The sequence below is a fragment of the Scylla paramamosain genome, chromosome 17, assembly GCF_035594125.1.
Source record: "Scylla paramamosain isolate STU-SP2022 chromosome 17, ASM3559412v1, whole genome shotgun sequence".
NCBI classification, from domain to species: domain Eukaryota; kingdom Metazoa; phylum Arthropoda; class Malacostraca; order Decapoda; family Portunidae; genus Scylla; species Scylla paramamosain.
This window is the reverse complement of record NC_087167.1, coordinates 23,970,272-23,987,771: the sequence shown is the minus strand read 5'-3', so window position 1 is coordinate 23,987,771 and position 17,500 is coordinate 23,970,272. Positions and strand designations below refer to the sequence as shown.

The 17,500-nt window shown below is 41.9% G+C and overlaps 1 protein-coding gene across 1 annotated transcript in view; it reads left to right on the top strand.

The window, feature by feature from the left end:
- Positions 1 to 14,104: 14,104 nt before the first annotated feature.
- Positions 14,105 to 17,500, top strand: part of LOC135108637 (uncharacterized) — a 12,391-nt gene continuing 8,995 nt past the window's right edge. The window contains exon 1 of the mRNA XM_064019799.1: positions 14,105 to 14,125. Coding sequence (XP_063875869.1) covers positions 14,105 to 14,125 — 21 coding nt within the window. The remainder of the gene's footprint in view (positions 14,126 to 17,500) is intronic.

Sequence of the window (17,500 nt, the reverse complement as noted above, 5' to 3'; positions counted from 1 at the left end):
ACCTAAATGAACCTAACCTATAATATCCTAAATTAACCTAACCTAAATTAAGCAAAGCTGGCCTAACCTAACCTAACATAACCTAACTTAACCTAACCTAACCTAACATAACGTAACATCACCTAAACTACCCTAAACTAACACTAACAACCTAACCTAAATTAACCTAACCTAACCTAACTTAACCTGACCTGACCTAATCTAACCTAACTTCGCCTTACTTGAATTACATTCAAGTATCGATCAGTCAGTGGAGCCGAGGCTTGCTGGTTTTTCCCATCCTTCACAACCCAACCGACACATATACACACACACACATTCTCTCTCTCTCTCTCTCTCTCTCTCTCTCTCTCTCTCTCTCTCTCTCTCTCTCTCTCTCTCTCTCTCTCTCTCTCTCTCTCTCTCTCTCTCTCTCTCTCTAACTCCCTTCGTGATTTCTGGCATCTAGCCAAAAAGTATCTCCAATAACTTTGCTGCTTCTTCTTTCCCTACTCTATTTCAACCAGATGGCACCACTGCTATCGCATCTATTTCTAAAGCTGAAATCTTTGCTCAAACCTTTGCTAAAAATTCTACATTGGACGATTCTGGGCTTGTTCCTCCCTCTCCTCCACCCTCTGACAACTTCATGCCACCTATTAAAATTCTTCGCAATGATGTTTTCCATGCCCTCGCTGGCCTAAACCCTCGGAAGGCTTATGGACCGGATGGGGTCCCTCCTATTGTTCTCCGAAACAATGCCTCCATGCTTGCACCTTGCCTATTCAAATTCTTTCAGCTCTGTCTGTCAACACTACCTTTCCTTCTTGCTGGAAGTTTACTTACATTCAACCTGTTCCTAAAAAGGGTGACCGTTCTAATCCCTCAAACTACCATCCTATTGCTTTAATTTCCTGCCTATCTAAAGTTTTTGAATCTATCTTCAACAGGAAGATTCTTAAACATCTATCACTCCACAACCTTCTATCTGATCGCCAGTATGGGTTCCGTCAAGGCCGCTCTACTGGTGATCTTCTGGCTTTCCTTACTGAGTCTTGGTCATCCTCTTTTAGAGATTTTGGTGAAACTTTTGCTGTTGCCTTGGACATAATTATCAAAAGCTTTTGATAGAGTCTGGCACAAAGCTTTGATTTCCAAACTACCCTCCTACGGTTTCTATCCTTCTCTCTGTTTACTTCATCTCAAGTTTCCTTTTTGACCGTTCTATTGCTGCTGTGGTAGACGGTCACTGTTCTTCTCCTAAATCAATTAACAGTGGTGTTCCTCAGGGTTCTGTCCTGTCACCCACTCTCTTCTTATTATTCATTAATGATCTTCTAAACCAAACTTCTTGTCCTATCCACTCCTACGCTGAAGATACCACCCTGCACTTTTCCACGTCTTTTCATAGACGTCCAACCCTTCAGGAGGTAAACATATCACGCAGGGAAGCCACAGAACGCCTGACTTCTGATCTTTCTAAAATTTCTCATTGGGGCAGAACAAACTTGATATTGTTCAATGCCTCAAAAAATCAATTCCTCCATCTATCAACTCGACACAACCTTCCAGACAACTATCCCCTCTTCTTCAATGACACTCAACTGTCCCCCTCTTCTACATTGAACATCCTCGGTCTGTCCTTTACTTATAATCTGAACTGGAAACTTCACATCTCATCTCTAGCTAAAACAGCTTTTATGAAGTTAGGTGTTCTGAGACGTCTCCGCCAGTTTTTCTCACCCCCCCAGCTGCTAACTCTGTACAAGGGCCTTATCCGTCCATGTATGGAGTATGCTTCACATGTCTGAGGGGGGTTCCACTCATACTGCTTTTCTAGACAGGGTGGAATCAAAAGCTTTTCGTCTCATCAACTCCTCTCCTCTAACTGACTGTCTTCAGCTTCTCTCTCACCGCCGCAATGTTGCATATCTAGCTGTCTTCTACCGCTATTTTCATGCTAACTGCTCTTCTGATCTTGCTAACTGCATGCCTCCCCTCCTTCCGTGGCCTCGCTGCACAAGACTTTCTTCTTTCTCTCACCTCTATTCTGTCCACTTCTCTAACGCAAGAGTTAACTAGTATTCTCAATCATTCATCCCTTTCTCTGGTAAACTCTGGAACTCCCTGCCTGCTTCCGTATTTCCACCTTCCTATGACTTGAATTCCTTCAAGAGGGAGGTTTCAAGACACTTATTCATCATTTTTTGACCACTGCTTTGACCCCTGTATGGGACTGGCATTTCAGTGGGCATTTTTTTTATTACATTTTTGTTGCCCTTGGCCAGTGTCCTTCCTACATAAAAAAAAAAAAAAAATAGTAGTAGTAGTAGCAGTAGTAGTAGTAGTAGTAGTAGTAGTAGTAATGCTATTTTTCATATATTTAGTAATTTTTTTTTTTCATATTATTATTTATATTTATATTTTTTGTTTTGTTTTGACATTCATACGAATGCTATAAAGGTGAAGCATAGAAATTTATTTGATTGATTAATTAATTTATATATCTATTTATTTTGATTTTTTAAATTAATTAATTTATTTATTTTTATTATTATTATTTTTTTTTTTTATGTCTCTATGATAAGCAAAGCATTATAGAATTTATGAAAGCACATATCCTCTAGAGTCTTGCCCTACAAAAGATTCTGTAAAGTAAAAAATAAAGGGAATAAGTGTCAGTGACGTTTGATGAATAGAGGAAGGCGTGGCAGAAATTACCATAAAACGTATATAAATGAAAATTTATCTTCCTCGTATTTTCCAACTTGCGTTTGCTTCTTGAAAATTTAACTGGGTGGGTCATATAGCAGACATATTGTTCTTTCCTCCATTGTAGTTTGTTTCCAGCAAGCCCCCTAAATAAAGTTTCTGTTTTTTTTTTTTTTTTTTTTTTTTTAAAGAAATGAGGAATTACATTCTAACGCTGATCACTGAGCGGAGCGTAGACGAGCTGCTATCCTCAAGGACGTTACCTCTCTCTCTCTCTCTCTCTCTCTCTAAATAAGACTTTAAATAAAAAGAATATATATATATATATATATATATATATATATATATATATATATATATATATATATATATATATATATATATATATATATATATATATATATATATATATATATATATATATATTAAAAGACAATGAATATCCTCTGGGGAAGGGGTGACAATCCTTATTTAACCCTTAATTTCAGTTGAATTTTGACAAGTCTACGTTAAAATGTTTCCATTTTTCTGCAGTGATAAAGAAACGTAGAGGGGTAGCTAATATATTTAATTGTTAATTGTATCTTTTTTTCTTTCTTTTTTTCATTTATTCTTTTATTAATTTTTCTTTTCATTGCTTAATTATGCATTATGCCGACACTGCAGGTTACAATTGCAGATATTGCAAGTATTTTTGACACAATACAAGTACATCCAGCTAAACTATTGCTACAGTATAGAGAGAGTATTTCGATTACATACCTTATTCTTCATCTTCTTTTCTTCTTTTTTTTTTTTAATAAATATAATAATAAATAAATAAGTAAATAGGTATTGTCAAATGAAATCGTCGAGATTACGCAGGGGTTTCGGGCAATACTTGGATGGGTGACTACACAAGCCTCATCTGTCTGAAAAAAAATAAATAAATAAAAAAAATAAGAATAAGAATAGGGAGAATGAACGAAAATTTTAAGTAATAAAGATAACAGTAAGAATTATTATAACAAGAATAAGAAAAATTACAATAAAGGAATATAAAAAAAAAGAAAGAAAGCATCCCATGTCTTTCTTCCTAATTGTCATAGAAGGGTGAATTCTTTTGTATATTTTCCAACATTTCCAATACAACGATATGAATGGGGGAAGAAAGAATAAGAATAATAGAAAGAAGGCCTCCCAACACCTAGTTCTCCGGTCTTGGCCAATTAGCTAACGGCGGGATCAGCGCAGTTAAGCAGGGGGTCCGGGAAGAACTTGGATGGGTGACCACAAAAGCCTCATCTCTCTGAGAATAGAAAAAAATAGCAATAAGAATGAGGAGAATGAACGAAAAACGAAAATAATAAAATAACAATAACAACTATAATAAAAAAAAGAAGATTAAGAATAAAAAGAACAAAAATAAGGGAAAAAAGTAATAATATATCTCTCTTGCTAATTGTCGTAGAATTATGAATGAAGGGTTAATTTTAGTGCATATTTTCCAACATTTTCAGCACAACAATGCAACAACAATACAGGAAAGAATAAGAATAAGAGAAATAAGCCCTCCCAACACCTTGTTCTCCGCTCTTGACCAATCAGCTGACGGCGGGATCAGCAAGGTTAAGCAGGGGGTCCGGGCAGAACTTGGATGGGTGACCGCACAAGCCTCATCTCTCTAAAAGTAGGATAAATAAGAATAAGATAAGGAAGAATAATAAAAAAAAATGAAAATAATAAAGATAACAATATTAATTATGACAAGAATAAGAAAAAAATAGAATAAAAAGAATGAAAAAAATAAGAATATCACAACTTTCTTGCTAATTGTCTTAGAATTTTAAATGACATGTCAGTTCTGCTGTATATTTTCCAAGATTTGTTATGAATGAGGGAAGAAAGAATAAGAATAAGAATAAGAATAAGAACAAAATGAATTAGACTAACAATAATGATCACATCTTTCATGCGGTGACTGCGTGGGCGATGAGCCTCACTGGACGTTTCTGACCAATCACAAGGCAGGGTTGGAGTCGTCGGGCCCACCCGATTCATATATAAAGGGATTTTGTGGGAAGCGCGGGCAGACTCAGCTGAGTGTTCGTTGTGAGTTGTTGTTACCACAACTATGGCACGTACCAAGCAAACGGCTCGCAAGTCCACTGGTGGCAAGGCGCCCCGCAAGCAGCTTGCTACAAAGGCAGCTCGCAAGTCTGCTCCAGCCACTGGAGGTGTCAAGAAACCCCACCGTTACAGGCCTGGAACCGTTGCTCTCCGTGAGATCCGCCGTTATCAGAAGAGCACTGAGCTGCTTATCAGGAAACTGCCTTTCCAGCGCCTGGTGCGTGAAATTGCTCAGGATTTCAAGACTGACCTCCGCTTCCAGTCCTCTGCTGTCATGGCTCTCCAGGAAGCTTCCGAGGCTTACCTCGTGGGTCTGTTTGAGGATACCAACCTGTGCGCCATCCATGCCAAGCGCGTGACTATCATGCCAAAGGACATCCAACTGGCTCGTCGCATCCGTGGCGAGCGTGCCTAAGAAGTCATCCACGAATGATCTTCATAACAGCAATATCTAGGCCCTTTTTAGGGCCAAACATCTCTTTCATTAAAGAATTTTCATAGACAATCTGTTTGGTTTTGTGGAAGAAAATATTTATTTTCCATCTTTCAGTATCAGGTATCGACTTTCAACTCAATATCCTTCCCCCCTTTTTTTTTTTTTATATTATTATTATTATTCCCTCTTCCATGGCCATATCTCTTTCACTTGGGAGAATTTTTATCTTTCTTTATCTCTATTTTTTTTTTATCTTTTCTTTATCTCCACAGAATAATAATCACGATAATAATAAGCATAATAATAATAATAATAATAATAATAATAATAATAATAATAATAATAATAATAATAATGATACAATAATTATTATAATAATAATCATAATAAAAACAACAATATTAATATTATTAATAATGATAATAATAATAATAATAATAATAATAATAATAATAATAATAATAATAAAAATAATAATAATAATAATATTAATAATAATAACAATAATTATAATAATAATGCATTTGTCTATATCGTATCTTTTTTCCTTTTCAAGTGTGGCTCCAATGGAGCCGGGTATTATTTTATACTGGCAGCAGTATACTGGCCGCCTGTTTACTTGGAGGAGGTATACTTGGTAACAGCCTTGGTGCCTTCAGAAACAGCGTGTTTTGCCAGTTCACCAGGCAGAAGAAGACGGACAGCGGTCTGGATTTCCCGGCTGGTGATGGTGGAGCGCTTGTTATAGTGTGCCAGGCGGGATGCCTCGGCAGCGATGCGCTCGAAAATGTCATTCACGAACGAGTTCATGATTGACATGGCCTTGGAGGACACGCCAGTGTCTGGGTGGACTTGCTTGAGCACCTTGTAGATGTAGATGGAGTAGCTCTCCTTCCTCCTGCGCTTCTTCTTCTTGTCGCCCTTGGCAATGGCCTTCTGTGCCTTGCCAGCTTTCTTGGCAGCCTTTCCTGATGCTTTGGGAGGCATAGTGTCGCCGTACTGCTGTGAGAACGAGTGTGCGTTTTCTCAGTTGAAAAGTGGTATATATATTAGCGTGCCTACTCAGGATCAGGAGTCGCCACCTCAGCGAGCGTCCTGATTGGTCCAGACGCGCTCTGGGCCGATCTGATCTCGCGTATATATAGCCGTTTTTCCCAAAATTCACTACTTGCTCGCAGAGCTACCGACGAGGTTAGAGTACTCGCGCTCCTCATTTATCACCAACAACAACAACTACTACTACTACTACTACTACCACAACATCCATTATCATGTCTGGACGCGGCAAGGGAGGAAAGGTGAAGGGAAAGTCAAAGTCCCGTTCCAGTCGTGCTGGACTCCAGTTCCCGGTCGGCAGGATTCATCGCCTTCTAAGGAAAGGCAACTACGCCGAGCGCGTGGGTGCTGGTGCCCCCGTGTACCTTGCGGCAGTTATGGAGTACCTGGCTGCTGAAGTCCTTGAGCTTGCCGGCAATGCCGCCCGTGACAACAAGAAGACTCGCATCATCCCACGTCACCTGCAGCTGGCCATCCGCAACGACGAGGAACTTAACAAGCTCCTCTCCGGAGTCACCATTGCACAGGGTGGCGTGCTGCCCAACATTCAGGCCGTGCTCCTTCCCAAGAAGACTGAGAAGAAGTAAATAAAGGGCCTCCCTCCCCTTCAGCCAATATCACCATCAATCCGGCTCCTCTTCGGAGCCACACGTTCAAACATCTAGAGAGTTGTGTAGACTATACTGGTATATCAATAATAAGCAAGTAGTGTATTTATTTTCGAGTTAGTTATTTGTTATTATTATTATTATTATTTAGTCAGGCACGCAAGTGACCGAGAATAAATATGTATACTATATTTCTACTAATGTACCTGCTGTGTGTCACAGTGGAGAGTTGATTAGATGTGTTGCCTATTGTGATATGTTGAGCGTCTTTTTCATCTCAATGTATATTTTGTTTTATGAGAAACTGAGAACGATGAGGGGCGTGATCATTGAAATAAGTCAATGATAATAATAATAATAATAATAATAATAATAATAATAATAATAATAATGATAATAATAATAATAATAATAATAATAATAATAATGATAATAATAATAATACTTGGAGAAGACCTGATGAAGTGAGAAAGATGGTTATAATTAATAATGGTTTCTTTTCTTAGCTCAGATAGTGATAGTGAACATGGTTATGAGAAAGTAGTAGTAATAATAGTAGTCTATGGTCCTTCTTTCTTTTCATGTTTGTGGACCTTAAAAAGGTCCGGGAGATGATGTTATTCAATGATGATAATGCAAGCTGAATAGCTGGCACCATCTCAATAATGGAGCGATTTAACCACCAAATCCGTACAGGGTACGGCCCTGACGCTTGAGGGCGTAGACAACGTCCATGGCAGTAACGGTCTTACGCTTGGCGTGCTCGGTATAGGTGACAGCATCCCTGATAACGTTCTCAAGGAACACCTTGAGCACCCCACGAGTCTCCTCGTAGATGAGACCAGAGATGCGCTTGACGCCACCTCGGCGAGCTAGACGACGGATAGCAGGCTTGGTGATTCCCTGGATGTTATCACGCAGAACCTTACGGTGACGCTTGGCGCCTCCCTTTCCAAGACCCTTGCCTCCCTTGCCGCGGCCAGTCATGGTGATGAGAGCTGCTAGTACGACGTCCGAACGGTCTAACAGGAAGCTCACGAATGTGCCTCAAAATAACATAACATAACATAACAAAGAGAGAAAAGATGGGGAGGGGGAAGTGGGGATAGTGGGAAGAATAGGGGGGTGATAAGAAGGGAATTGTAGTAGGAGAAATAGTCACTGGGGCTTAACCCAGGCGCAATTTCAATGAGGAAGGACATCTTTTTTTTTTTTTTTTTTTTTTTTTTTTTTTTTTTTTTTTTTTTTTACGTGTTATATTCATGCTAAGATGGCAAGGGGGACAAGGTCTTTATCGGGGAAAGCAGGAGAGTCCGCCACCAACCGAGCAGGCCAAGCCCAACACAGCCACAGCCACGAACGCCGCCCACGCACCCAAAACCCCGGGCCAAACCACGCACAAGTTAGGGGCCAGACTATCCAGAGCCTGCACCATCAGGATGTGAAAGAGGAGTGAAGGACAGTCAGAGTAGAAAGGGTTTTTTTTTTTTTGCTTTTTATTGGTTCAAAGAAGGACAGAGGAAGAAGTACATCCGTATAGCGGAGGGACCTACAGTTTTACGTGGGTTCCGAACCACGGATAGTAGTAGAGTGATTTGGTGATGGCAGGGATATTTAATGTATGATGTAATGTGGTGGGTGAAAAAGCGGTGTCGGTCCTTTCTGCTCTTGTCCTGTGACTCTTCCTGCAAAAAGGCCAACCTGCTAAAGAAAAGAGAAGTATAAAAAATGTTGTGGTGTTATGTGCATGGGGAGGGTGAGGATGGTTTGTGATAATGATTGACATGATGGTAGGATGTGCAATGACAGAGGCTCGAAAAGGCTCCCTCACCGCAACGAGGGGTCAAATCTAATACCATCTGCTTGCACGCGGTAAGTCGCTGGTGGCGGGGGGTGAATGGGGATTCCTGCATGGATGCTTCCAGGGCCCCGCCCCACCATCTCTTGACTACCTTCCTGCCCAGCCCTTGCCGCACCCAACTACCTCTGTGTGGGGGGTGAAGTGGCTTCCACTGAATGGTGTGGTTACCGTCCCCATCATCAGTACTGGCCGCTCCTTAACTACCTCGGGGGGTACCGCTACCGGAACGTCATGCCGACGTCCGGGGGCCCCATTGCCGTGACGTCAGTGGGAGGAGTGCGGTTCGTGCTATCCCCGTCTCTCTGGAAGTGGTCCGGTGCCCCCTTGAAACCTAGGCTGCGAGGCAAGAAAATAATGTATAAAAAACAAAAATATGAATACAAAGCCATAAGACAAAAAATATGAAAAAACCACTAGGTGTTGCCACACGACCCCACTCCCTCGGTCAGAGGCATGGTATGTTAATGGCGGTGATTTTTTGTCGCGTCCCTTTCCCAAGAGCGGTCCGGTGCCACCTTAAAACCTAGGCTGCGAGACAGAAAAATAATGCACAAAAACAAAAATATGAATACAAAACCATAAGACAAAAAATATGAAAAAACCACTAGGTGTTGGCACGCGGGACCGCCCACGTGAACGAGAGAACGACGATGATGCCACTCAGACACCATGAGTGGTACAGAGAAAGGAGATAGTGAAGGGAAGAAAGGAGGAGTCCATTATTAGAAAACAGGTTCAGGAGGCACAGTGGGAGGATCAAGGAGATTGCAGTGCGGCAGGTGACGGAAAGGTGGGGGGAGGTTGGTAATGAAATTGTATGTGATTGTGTGTCTGTCGGAGAAGGAGCTTAGTTGTTTTTCGATTCTATTGTGGAGTGTTATGTTAAGGGGGGGGATGTTGGACTCCTGGTGAATGGAGAGAGAGGTTTGGAAGTCGAACCATTTCGTCCCAAGAGCGAAACGAATTGCTCGGTTTTGAACTTTTTGAAGTTTAGAGAGGTTGGAGGGAGCAGAGAGAGAGAGGGCAAGAGGGCAGTAGGTTAAGAGAGGGAGAATGAAAGCTTTGTAGAGGTGAAGTTTTGTTTTTGTGCTGCTGTCGCGAAATCTTTCCAGGTTGCTCAGGGCCTTGGCGGCTATGGTTGCTTTTTGTTTTATATGTATATTGAAGTTGAGGTGCTTATCTATGGTGAGGCCAAGCACTTTGTTGTTGTTACTGATGGGGATTGGGGTGGGGATTGGAGTAATTCTGTTTAGTGAGATTTGGCGGGGCTGACTTCTTTTAATGTTGAAATAAGTGACTTTTGATTTTTCGGGATGGGAGAGAATTCGCCATTTCATCTCCCACAGGCTAGTCGCCATCAGTTCCCATTGAATTTTGTCGGTTAGGAGATCTAACGACCTGGCACGGGCCAATTGCGTTACATCGTCCGCGTATTGAATAGTTAGTGAGTCATTGTGGGCTGGGAGGGGTAGGTCAGCTGTGTACATGTTAAAAAGGGTGGGGGAGAGTACGGAGCCTTGTGGGACTCCAGCCTGAGGGGTGAAAAATGGCGAAAAGTTGCCCTGGTGGCGGATTCTTGTCTGTCTCTCATCCAGAAAACTACACAAGATGCGTTGTGTTAGAAAAGGGAGATTGAAGTTATTACAAATTTTGTATTTCAAACCGGTGTGCCAAACGGTGTCAAAAGCTTTCTTGACATCTTTTGTCACGAGTGCTGTCTTGTAATATGGCTTGTTGAAATTTAGGTAGGCTACTATGCTGTTAAGGGCGTCCTCAGTTGAGGCGTTCCTCCGGAAACCGAACTGCTGTGGTGCCAGCAATCCGTTACATTCGAGGAACGCTCTCAATCTTAAGTTGATTAGACGTTCAAAAGTTTTTCCAAGAATTTCAAGGAGGCTTATGGGGCGATAGTTTTCTGGTAAGTGAGAGTTTTTTCCGGGCTTGGCAATAAGGGTGATGTTTGAAATTTTGAAAGCCTTTGGGAAGTATCCAGAGGCGAGGCAAGCATTGAAAATTTTTGTCAGGCTGGATATGATTTCTGGAGGAAGGCTCCGCACCATCGGCCATGTGACTCCTGAGGGGCCGGGGGCTCGCCGCGGAGTATGTCTGAGCAACCTGGTGACATCCTCCTCCTCAATGGGTGTGGTGAGAGGGTGTTGGGGATCTAGGTGTGTTAAGTGTATAATGTTATGTGGTAGCGTGTTTGCTATGTTTCGGCGCACAAGATCGGTGATGTGGTGTATGTGGGCAATACTGGGCTCATGGGGAGGGAAAGGGTGTGGTTGGAAGGTGTTGCACCAGTGTGTCTGGAAGGTGTTGGTGAGCTGGTCTGGGTTGGTGACTCGATCACCGTTCACTAGGAGGTACTCGAATCTTTCCCGGTGGCATCCCTTCAGCTTGTGCACCATGTGCCAGAACTGAGTAGGATTTTTGCAGCGAGCTCCGTCCATAAGGGAGACTAGGTTCCTCCAGTGAGCGCTGTGGTCATCCTGTAGGCTATTTAGTATGTGTGTGCGAAGGGTGCAGAGGTCTCTGTAGATGGGTATGTGGTTGTGCATGTTTTGTAAAAAGCGTGTTCTGTAGCACACTAGTAGTCGTTGTGTTTTTATGGAGGGTCTGAAGTCTATGTGAATTTTGTGTTGTTTCTTTGGTGTGTGTCTGTTGGCTGATGTCAGGATGTCACTATGTAGTGTCTCTAGGGCACTGTCTATTATTGTATAGGGTTGGCCTTCGAGCTGTGGTGGTTGGTGTAGGTCTGAAAGAGTTTTCCTGAATCCCTCCCAGTCGGCGGAGCGGTAGTCGGGGACAGGTGGGGATGGGATAGATATGGGGTTTGAGGATATTTTTAGAATTAGGGGGACGTGGTCTGAACCACAGATGGGTCCGTAGGAGATGTGGTGATGGAAAGGTAGGGATTGCCGGTTGGAGAGGATGAGATCCGGCCTGCCATTCCCATTGTGGGTATAGCAGGTAGGAAAGTCAGGGCCAAGGAAACGGAGGCGTTTCAGTTGTGTAAGTTGTAGAAGTTGGTGTCCATGTTGGTTGTTCTTGGTGTGTCTAAATGCTGTGTGACTGGCATTGAGGTCTGCCAGTATATAGGCTGGTATGTTTGTGTGATTGAAGAGATTGTTGAGACTGGTGAGAGGGAGCCCTGTATCCGGTCTGCTGTATGTGGTGGCAATAAGAAATATCCCGTGTTGTGTTTCGATCCTGGTGGCCAGGAAGTGTGCTGAAGGCCAGTCGGTTATGTGGATGTGTTTGATGGTGCATTTGACCATGACAGCTACGCCATCATGACGTGTACCTGTAGTGTAACGTGTGTTATATCCATATAGCTTAATTGGTTTTGTTGGTGAACCTGTGTGGTTCAGGAGGACGATGTCTGGGTCGGTTGATCGAATAGCTTCTGAAATAAGGTGCCGGTTATTCCAGTAGCCGCGACAATTTAGTTGCATGATCGTAATCATGTTTTCTTAACTCTCGATGTGGTTCGTGTGGGTCTAGGGGAGGTGGGTTGTGTACCCGGAATGTGTCTTTTATGTGCGGTGTTACTGGCTTGTGTTGGTGTGTTTTCGTTCGTTTTTGTGGTGGAGGTAGTGGTAGGAGTGGGGCTGTGGGGTTGCGTTTTCCCAGAAACTGTGTCCTCACCGGTAGCTAGGTTCCCGGTTGGAAGGAGGCTGGATTGTTCGGTGGAGGAGGAGTTTGGTTCCTGATTAGGGACTGTAGGAGCTTCTGTTTGTTCAGCAAGGTGGTGTTGTTGGTTTGTTTGTGTAGGGGCTTCTGTTTGTTCCACAAGCTTTTGTTGGTAGTGTTGTTGATTTGTTTGTGTGAAATTTGGTGGGAGTTTTATTGTTGGACAACCATTGTACTCCAGCAGTGAGTTCATGGTTTCTGCTTGTTTTCTCAGGTCACCGAAGGAGGTTTGTATGGAATATTTGATTATAATTTCGGCTAGTAGCAGTTTTTCCATGTTTGTGTTAGAAATTGTGTTCATGTGTGTTGGGGTGGCAGGTGTGGCTGCTTGAGCGTAGGAGTTGTTTGGCTGTGAAGAGGTTGTTGGTGTTGCTGTTATGGAGTTTTGTTGTTGCTGCTGGGTGCGTTTAACTGGGCATTTGAACGAGACAGCAACGTGTTCGCCGTCACAGTTAGCGCATTTTAATGTGGTTGATTGGCAGTTTCTATAATCGTGGCCCTTAGCTGCACACTTAGAGCACACTTGTTCTTTCTCCTTACATTGGTTTGTTCTATGACTGAATTTATAACACTTATAACATTGATTTACCGGACGGTATTCCTCAATGCTGACGTTGTAAGAGGGTATTATTTGGGAAAAGAGTTTGATTCCTTTCTTCTGCGCCTGTTCTGCCTGCTGTCTCGATCGTAGCTTTAGTTTGATCATGTGTACTTTTTGTATGAGTTTTATGTCGTCGATCTGGATTCCGTTTTTTTCTTCGATCTCCTCTCGGAGATCCTCGCTGGTTTTTTTCAGTATATAATCGTCGACTCGACGGGCAAGGATTGTTCGAGCGGCGATTTGCTCCGGAGACTCTACGAGCTCGAAGCCTAGAAGTTTTAAATTTTCGGTTGCCTGTTCTGTGGTGTGTTTTTCACGGTCCGCCTCGCTAGCTAAGCCAACGATGATATACGGGCCAGATCGGAAACATTTTGTATGGGGTACCTGTGTTCTGGTAAAGAACGAATTGCTGATGTCGGCAGGAATGCTTGCAGTCTTTATCCGGTACCTTATAGTCCGATCAGGGGGGCGTGGAGCGGCCATCTTATCATAGGGCCGGGCCCTATGATACTGCAGCCTTGTGGAAGAATCTGTGGTGAAAAAGTGTTTTTAAAAGTAAGTGGCGCTACAGCCTTGTGGCGCTACAGCCTTTTGGGTGCTACAACCACGAGTGGCCTATAAACAACCTGTTGTTGTTTCCTATCGCCCTAGAACCTATATCCCGAGGGGGATCCTAGCTGGAGGGAAGAAACCCTGAATATCTAGCCCTGAGGTAGGGCTTGTACGCTACCGAGGTGTCTCTGGGCTGCTCTAGCCAACACTAGAGGCCCCGGTGGCTAAAGAGCGCGGAGCGGGCTTGCCTAAGGCCCGATCCTGACTCTGTCGCCGGTACGAAGAAAAGAAAGGTGGAGTAGGAGGAACAGTTGGCAAAAGTCACTTATACCAATGAGTTACTGCGATCTTCCAGCGATATCCCTTAGGTGAAGCTCTCTCCACAGGGAACGTAGGGAAGACCGCGGCTCCTCGAAGTGACTGCCGGGTTGTCTATCGGTATTCTTTTTTGTTAGTAGGCCAAAGCCTTTTTCTTTGTAGAGTCGTTGGGAGCGAAGATGCTCCTTTTTCGGCAGCTCGTGGGCGAGTGTGTGCGCCTTGCCACCTGCAGGTCTTTTAAAAGACGCAGGAGTGAGAGCGGGAGCGGTGCTGGGTGACTATTGGTTCTTTCCGGACCCGGTAGGCGGAGCTTGTGACTCGGCGGCTCGGTGTAGGGCGGACCTTCTTCCTTCGGAGCTGGCTGCTGGTTGGCTGGCTGCGGCTGGGAGGTAGGAGCTGGGAGAACCTTCTGCTACCAGGGCTTGAGGAAGTGTGCCTCAAAATAATAACATAACATAACATAACAAAGAGAGAAAAGATGGGGAGGGAGAAGTGGGGATAGTGGGAAGAATAGGGGGGTGATAAGAAGGGAATTGTAGTAGGAGAAATAGTCACTGGGGCTTGACCCAGGCGCAATTTGAATTAGGAGGGACATCTTTTTTTTATGTTTTTTATTTATTTATTTTTTTTTTTTAACGTGTTATATTCATTCTAAGATGGCCAGGAAGACAAGGGCTTTATCGGGGAAAGCAGGAGAGTCCTCCACCAACCGAGCAAGCTAATATATTTAATTGTTAATTGTATCTTTTTTTCTTTCTTTTTTTCATTTATTCTTTTATTAATTTTTCTTTTCATTGCTTAATTATGCATTATGCCGACACTGCAGGTTACAATTGCAGATATTGCAAGTATTTTTGACACAATACAAGTACATCCAGCTAAACTATTGCTACAGTATAGAGAGAGTATTTCGATTACATACCTTATTCTTCATCTTCTTTTCTTCTTTTTTTTTTTTAATAAATATAATAATAAATAAATAAGTAAATAGGTATTGTCAAATGAAATCGTCGAGATTACGCAGGGGTTTCGGGCAATACTTGGATGGGTGACTACACAAGCCTCATCTGTCTGAAAAAAAATAAATAAATAAAAAAAATAAGAATAAGAATAGGGAGAATGAACGAAAATTTTAAGTAATAAAGATAACAGTAAGAATTATTATAACAAGAATAAGAAAAATTACAATAAAGGAATATAAAAAAAAAGAAAGAAAGCATCCCATGTCTTTCTTCCTAATTGTCATAGAAGGGTGAATTCTTTTGTATATTTTCCAACATTTCCAATACAACGATATGAATGGGGGAAGAAAGAATAAGAATAATAGAAAGAAGGCCTCCCAACACCTAGTTCTCCGGTCTTGGCCAATTAGCTAACGGCGGGATCAGCGCAGTTAAGCAGGGGGTCCGGGAAGAACTTGGATGGGTGACCACAAAAGCCTCATCTCTCTGAGAATAGAAAAAAATAGCAATAAGAATGAGGAGAATGAACGAAAAACGAAAATAATAAAATAACAATAACAACTATAATAAAAAAAAGAAGATTAAGAATAAAAAGAACAAAAATAAGGGAAAAAAGTAATAATATATCTCTCTTGCTAATTGTCGTAGAATTATGAATGAAGGGTTAATTTTAGTGCATATTTTCCAACATTTTCAGCACAACAATGCAACAACAATACAGGAAAGAATAAGAATAAGAGAAATAAGCCCTCCCAACACCTTGTTCTCCGCTCTTGACCAATCAGCTGACGGCGGGATCAGCAAGGTTAAGCAGGGGGTCCGGGCAGAACTTGGATGGGTGACCGCACAAGCCTCATCTCTCTAAAAGTAGGATAAATAAGAATAAGATAAGGAAGAATAATAAAAAAAAATGAAAATAATAAAGATAACAATATTAATTATGACAAGAATAAGAAAAAAATAGAATAAAAAGAATGAAAAAAATAAGAATATCACAACTTTCTTGCTAATTGTCTTAGAATTTTAAATGACATGTCAGTTCTGCTGTATATTTTCCAAGATTTGTTATGAATGAGGGAAGAAAGAATAAGAATAAGAATAAGAATAAGAACAAAATGAATTAGACTAACAATAATGATCACATCTTTCATGCGGTGACTGCGTGGGCGATGAGCCTCACTGGACGTTTCTGACCAATCACAAGGCAGGGTTGGAGTCGTCGGGCCCACCCGATTCATATATAAAGGGATTTTGTGGGAAGCGCGGGCAGACTCAGCTGAGTGTTCGTTGTGAGTTGTTGTTACCACAACTATGGCACGTACCAAGCAAACGGCTCGCAAGTCCACTGGTGGCAAGGCGCCCCGCAAGCAGCTTGCTACAAAGGCAGCTCGCAAGTCTGCTCCAGCCACTGGAGGTGTCAAGAAACCCCACCGTTACAGGCCTGGAACCGTTGCTCTCCGTGAGATCCGCCGTTATCAGAAGAGCACTGAGCTGCTTATCAGGAAACTGCCTTTCCAGCGCCTGGTGCGTGAAATTGCTCAGGATTTCAAGACTGACCTCCGCTTCCAGTCCTCTGCTGTCATGGCTCTCCAGGAAGCTTCCGAGGCTTACCTCGTGGGTCTGTTTGAGGATACCAACCTGTGCGCCATCCATGCCAAGCGCGTGACTATCATGCCAAAGGACATCCAACTGGCTCGTCGCATCCGTGGCGAGCGTGCCTAAGAAGTCATCCACGAATGATCTTCATAACAGCAATATCTAGGCCCTTTTTAGGGCCAAACATCTCTTTCATTAAAGAATTTTCATAGACAATCTGTTTGGTTTTGTGGAAGAAAATATCTATTTTCCATCTTTCAGTATCAGGTATCGACTTTCAACTCAATATCCTTCCCCCCTTTTTTTTTTTTTATATTATTATTATTATTCCCTCTTCCATGGCCATATCTCTTTCACTTGGGAGAATTTTTATCTTTCTTTATCTCTATTTTTTTTTTATCTTTTCTTTATCTCCACAGAATAATAATCACGATAATAATAAGCATAATAATAATAATAATAATAATAATAATAATAATAATAATAATAATAATGATACAATAATTATTATAATAATAATCATAATAAAAACAACAATATTAATATTATTAATAATGATAATAATAATAATAATAATAATAATAATAATAATAATAATAATAATAATAATAAAAATAATAATAATAATAATATTAATAATAATAACAATAATTATAATAATAATGCATTTGTCTATATCGTATCTTTTTTCCTTTTCAAGTGTGGCTCCAATGGAGCCGGGTATTATTTTATACTGGCAGCAGTATACTGGCCGCCTGTTTACTTGGAGGAGGTATACTTGGTAACAGCCTTGGTGCCTTCAGAAACAGCGTGTTTTGCCAGTTCACCAGGCAGAAGAAGACGGACAGCGGTCTGGATTTCCCGGCTGGTGATGGTGGAGCGCTTGTTATAGTGTGCCAGGCGGGATGTCTCGGCAGCGATGCGCTCGAAAATGTCATTCACGAACGAGTTCATGATTGACATGGCCTTGGAGGACACGCCAGTGTCTGGGTGGACTTGCTTGAGCACCTTGTAGAT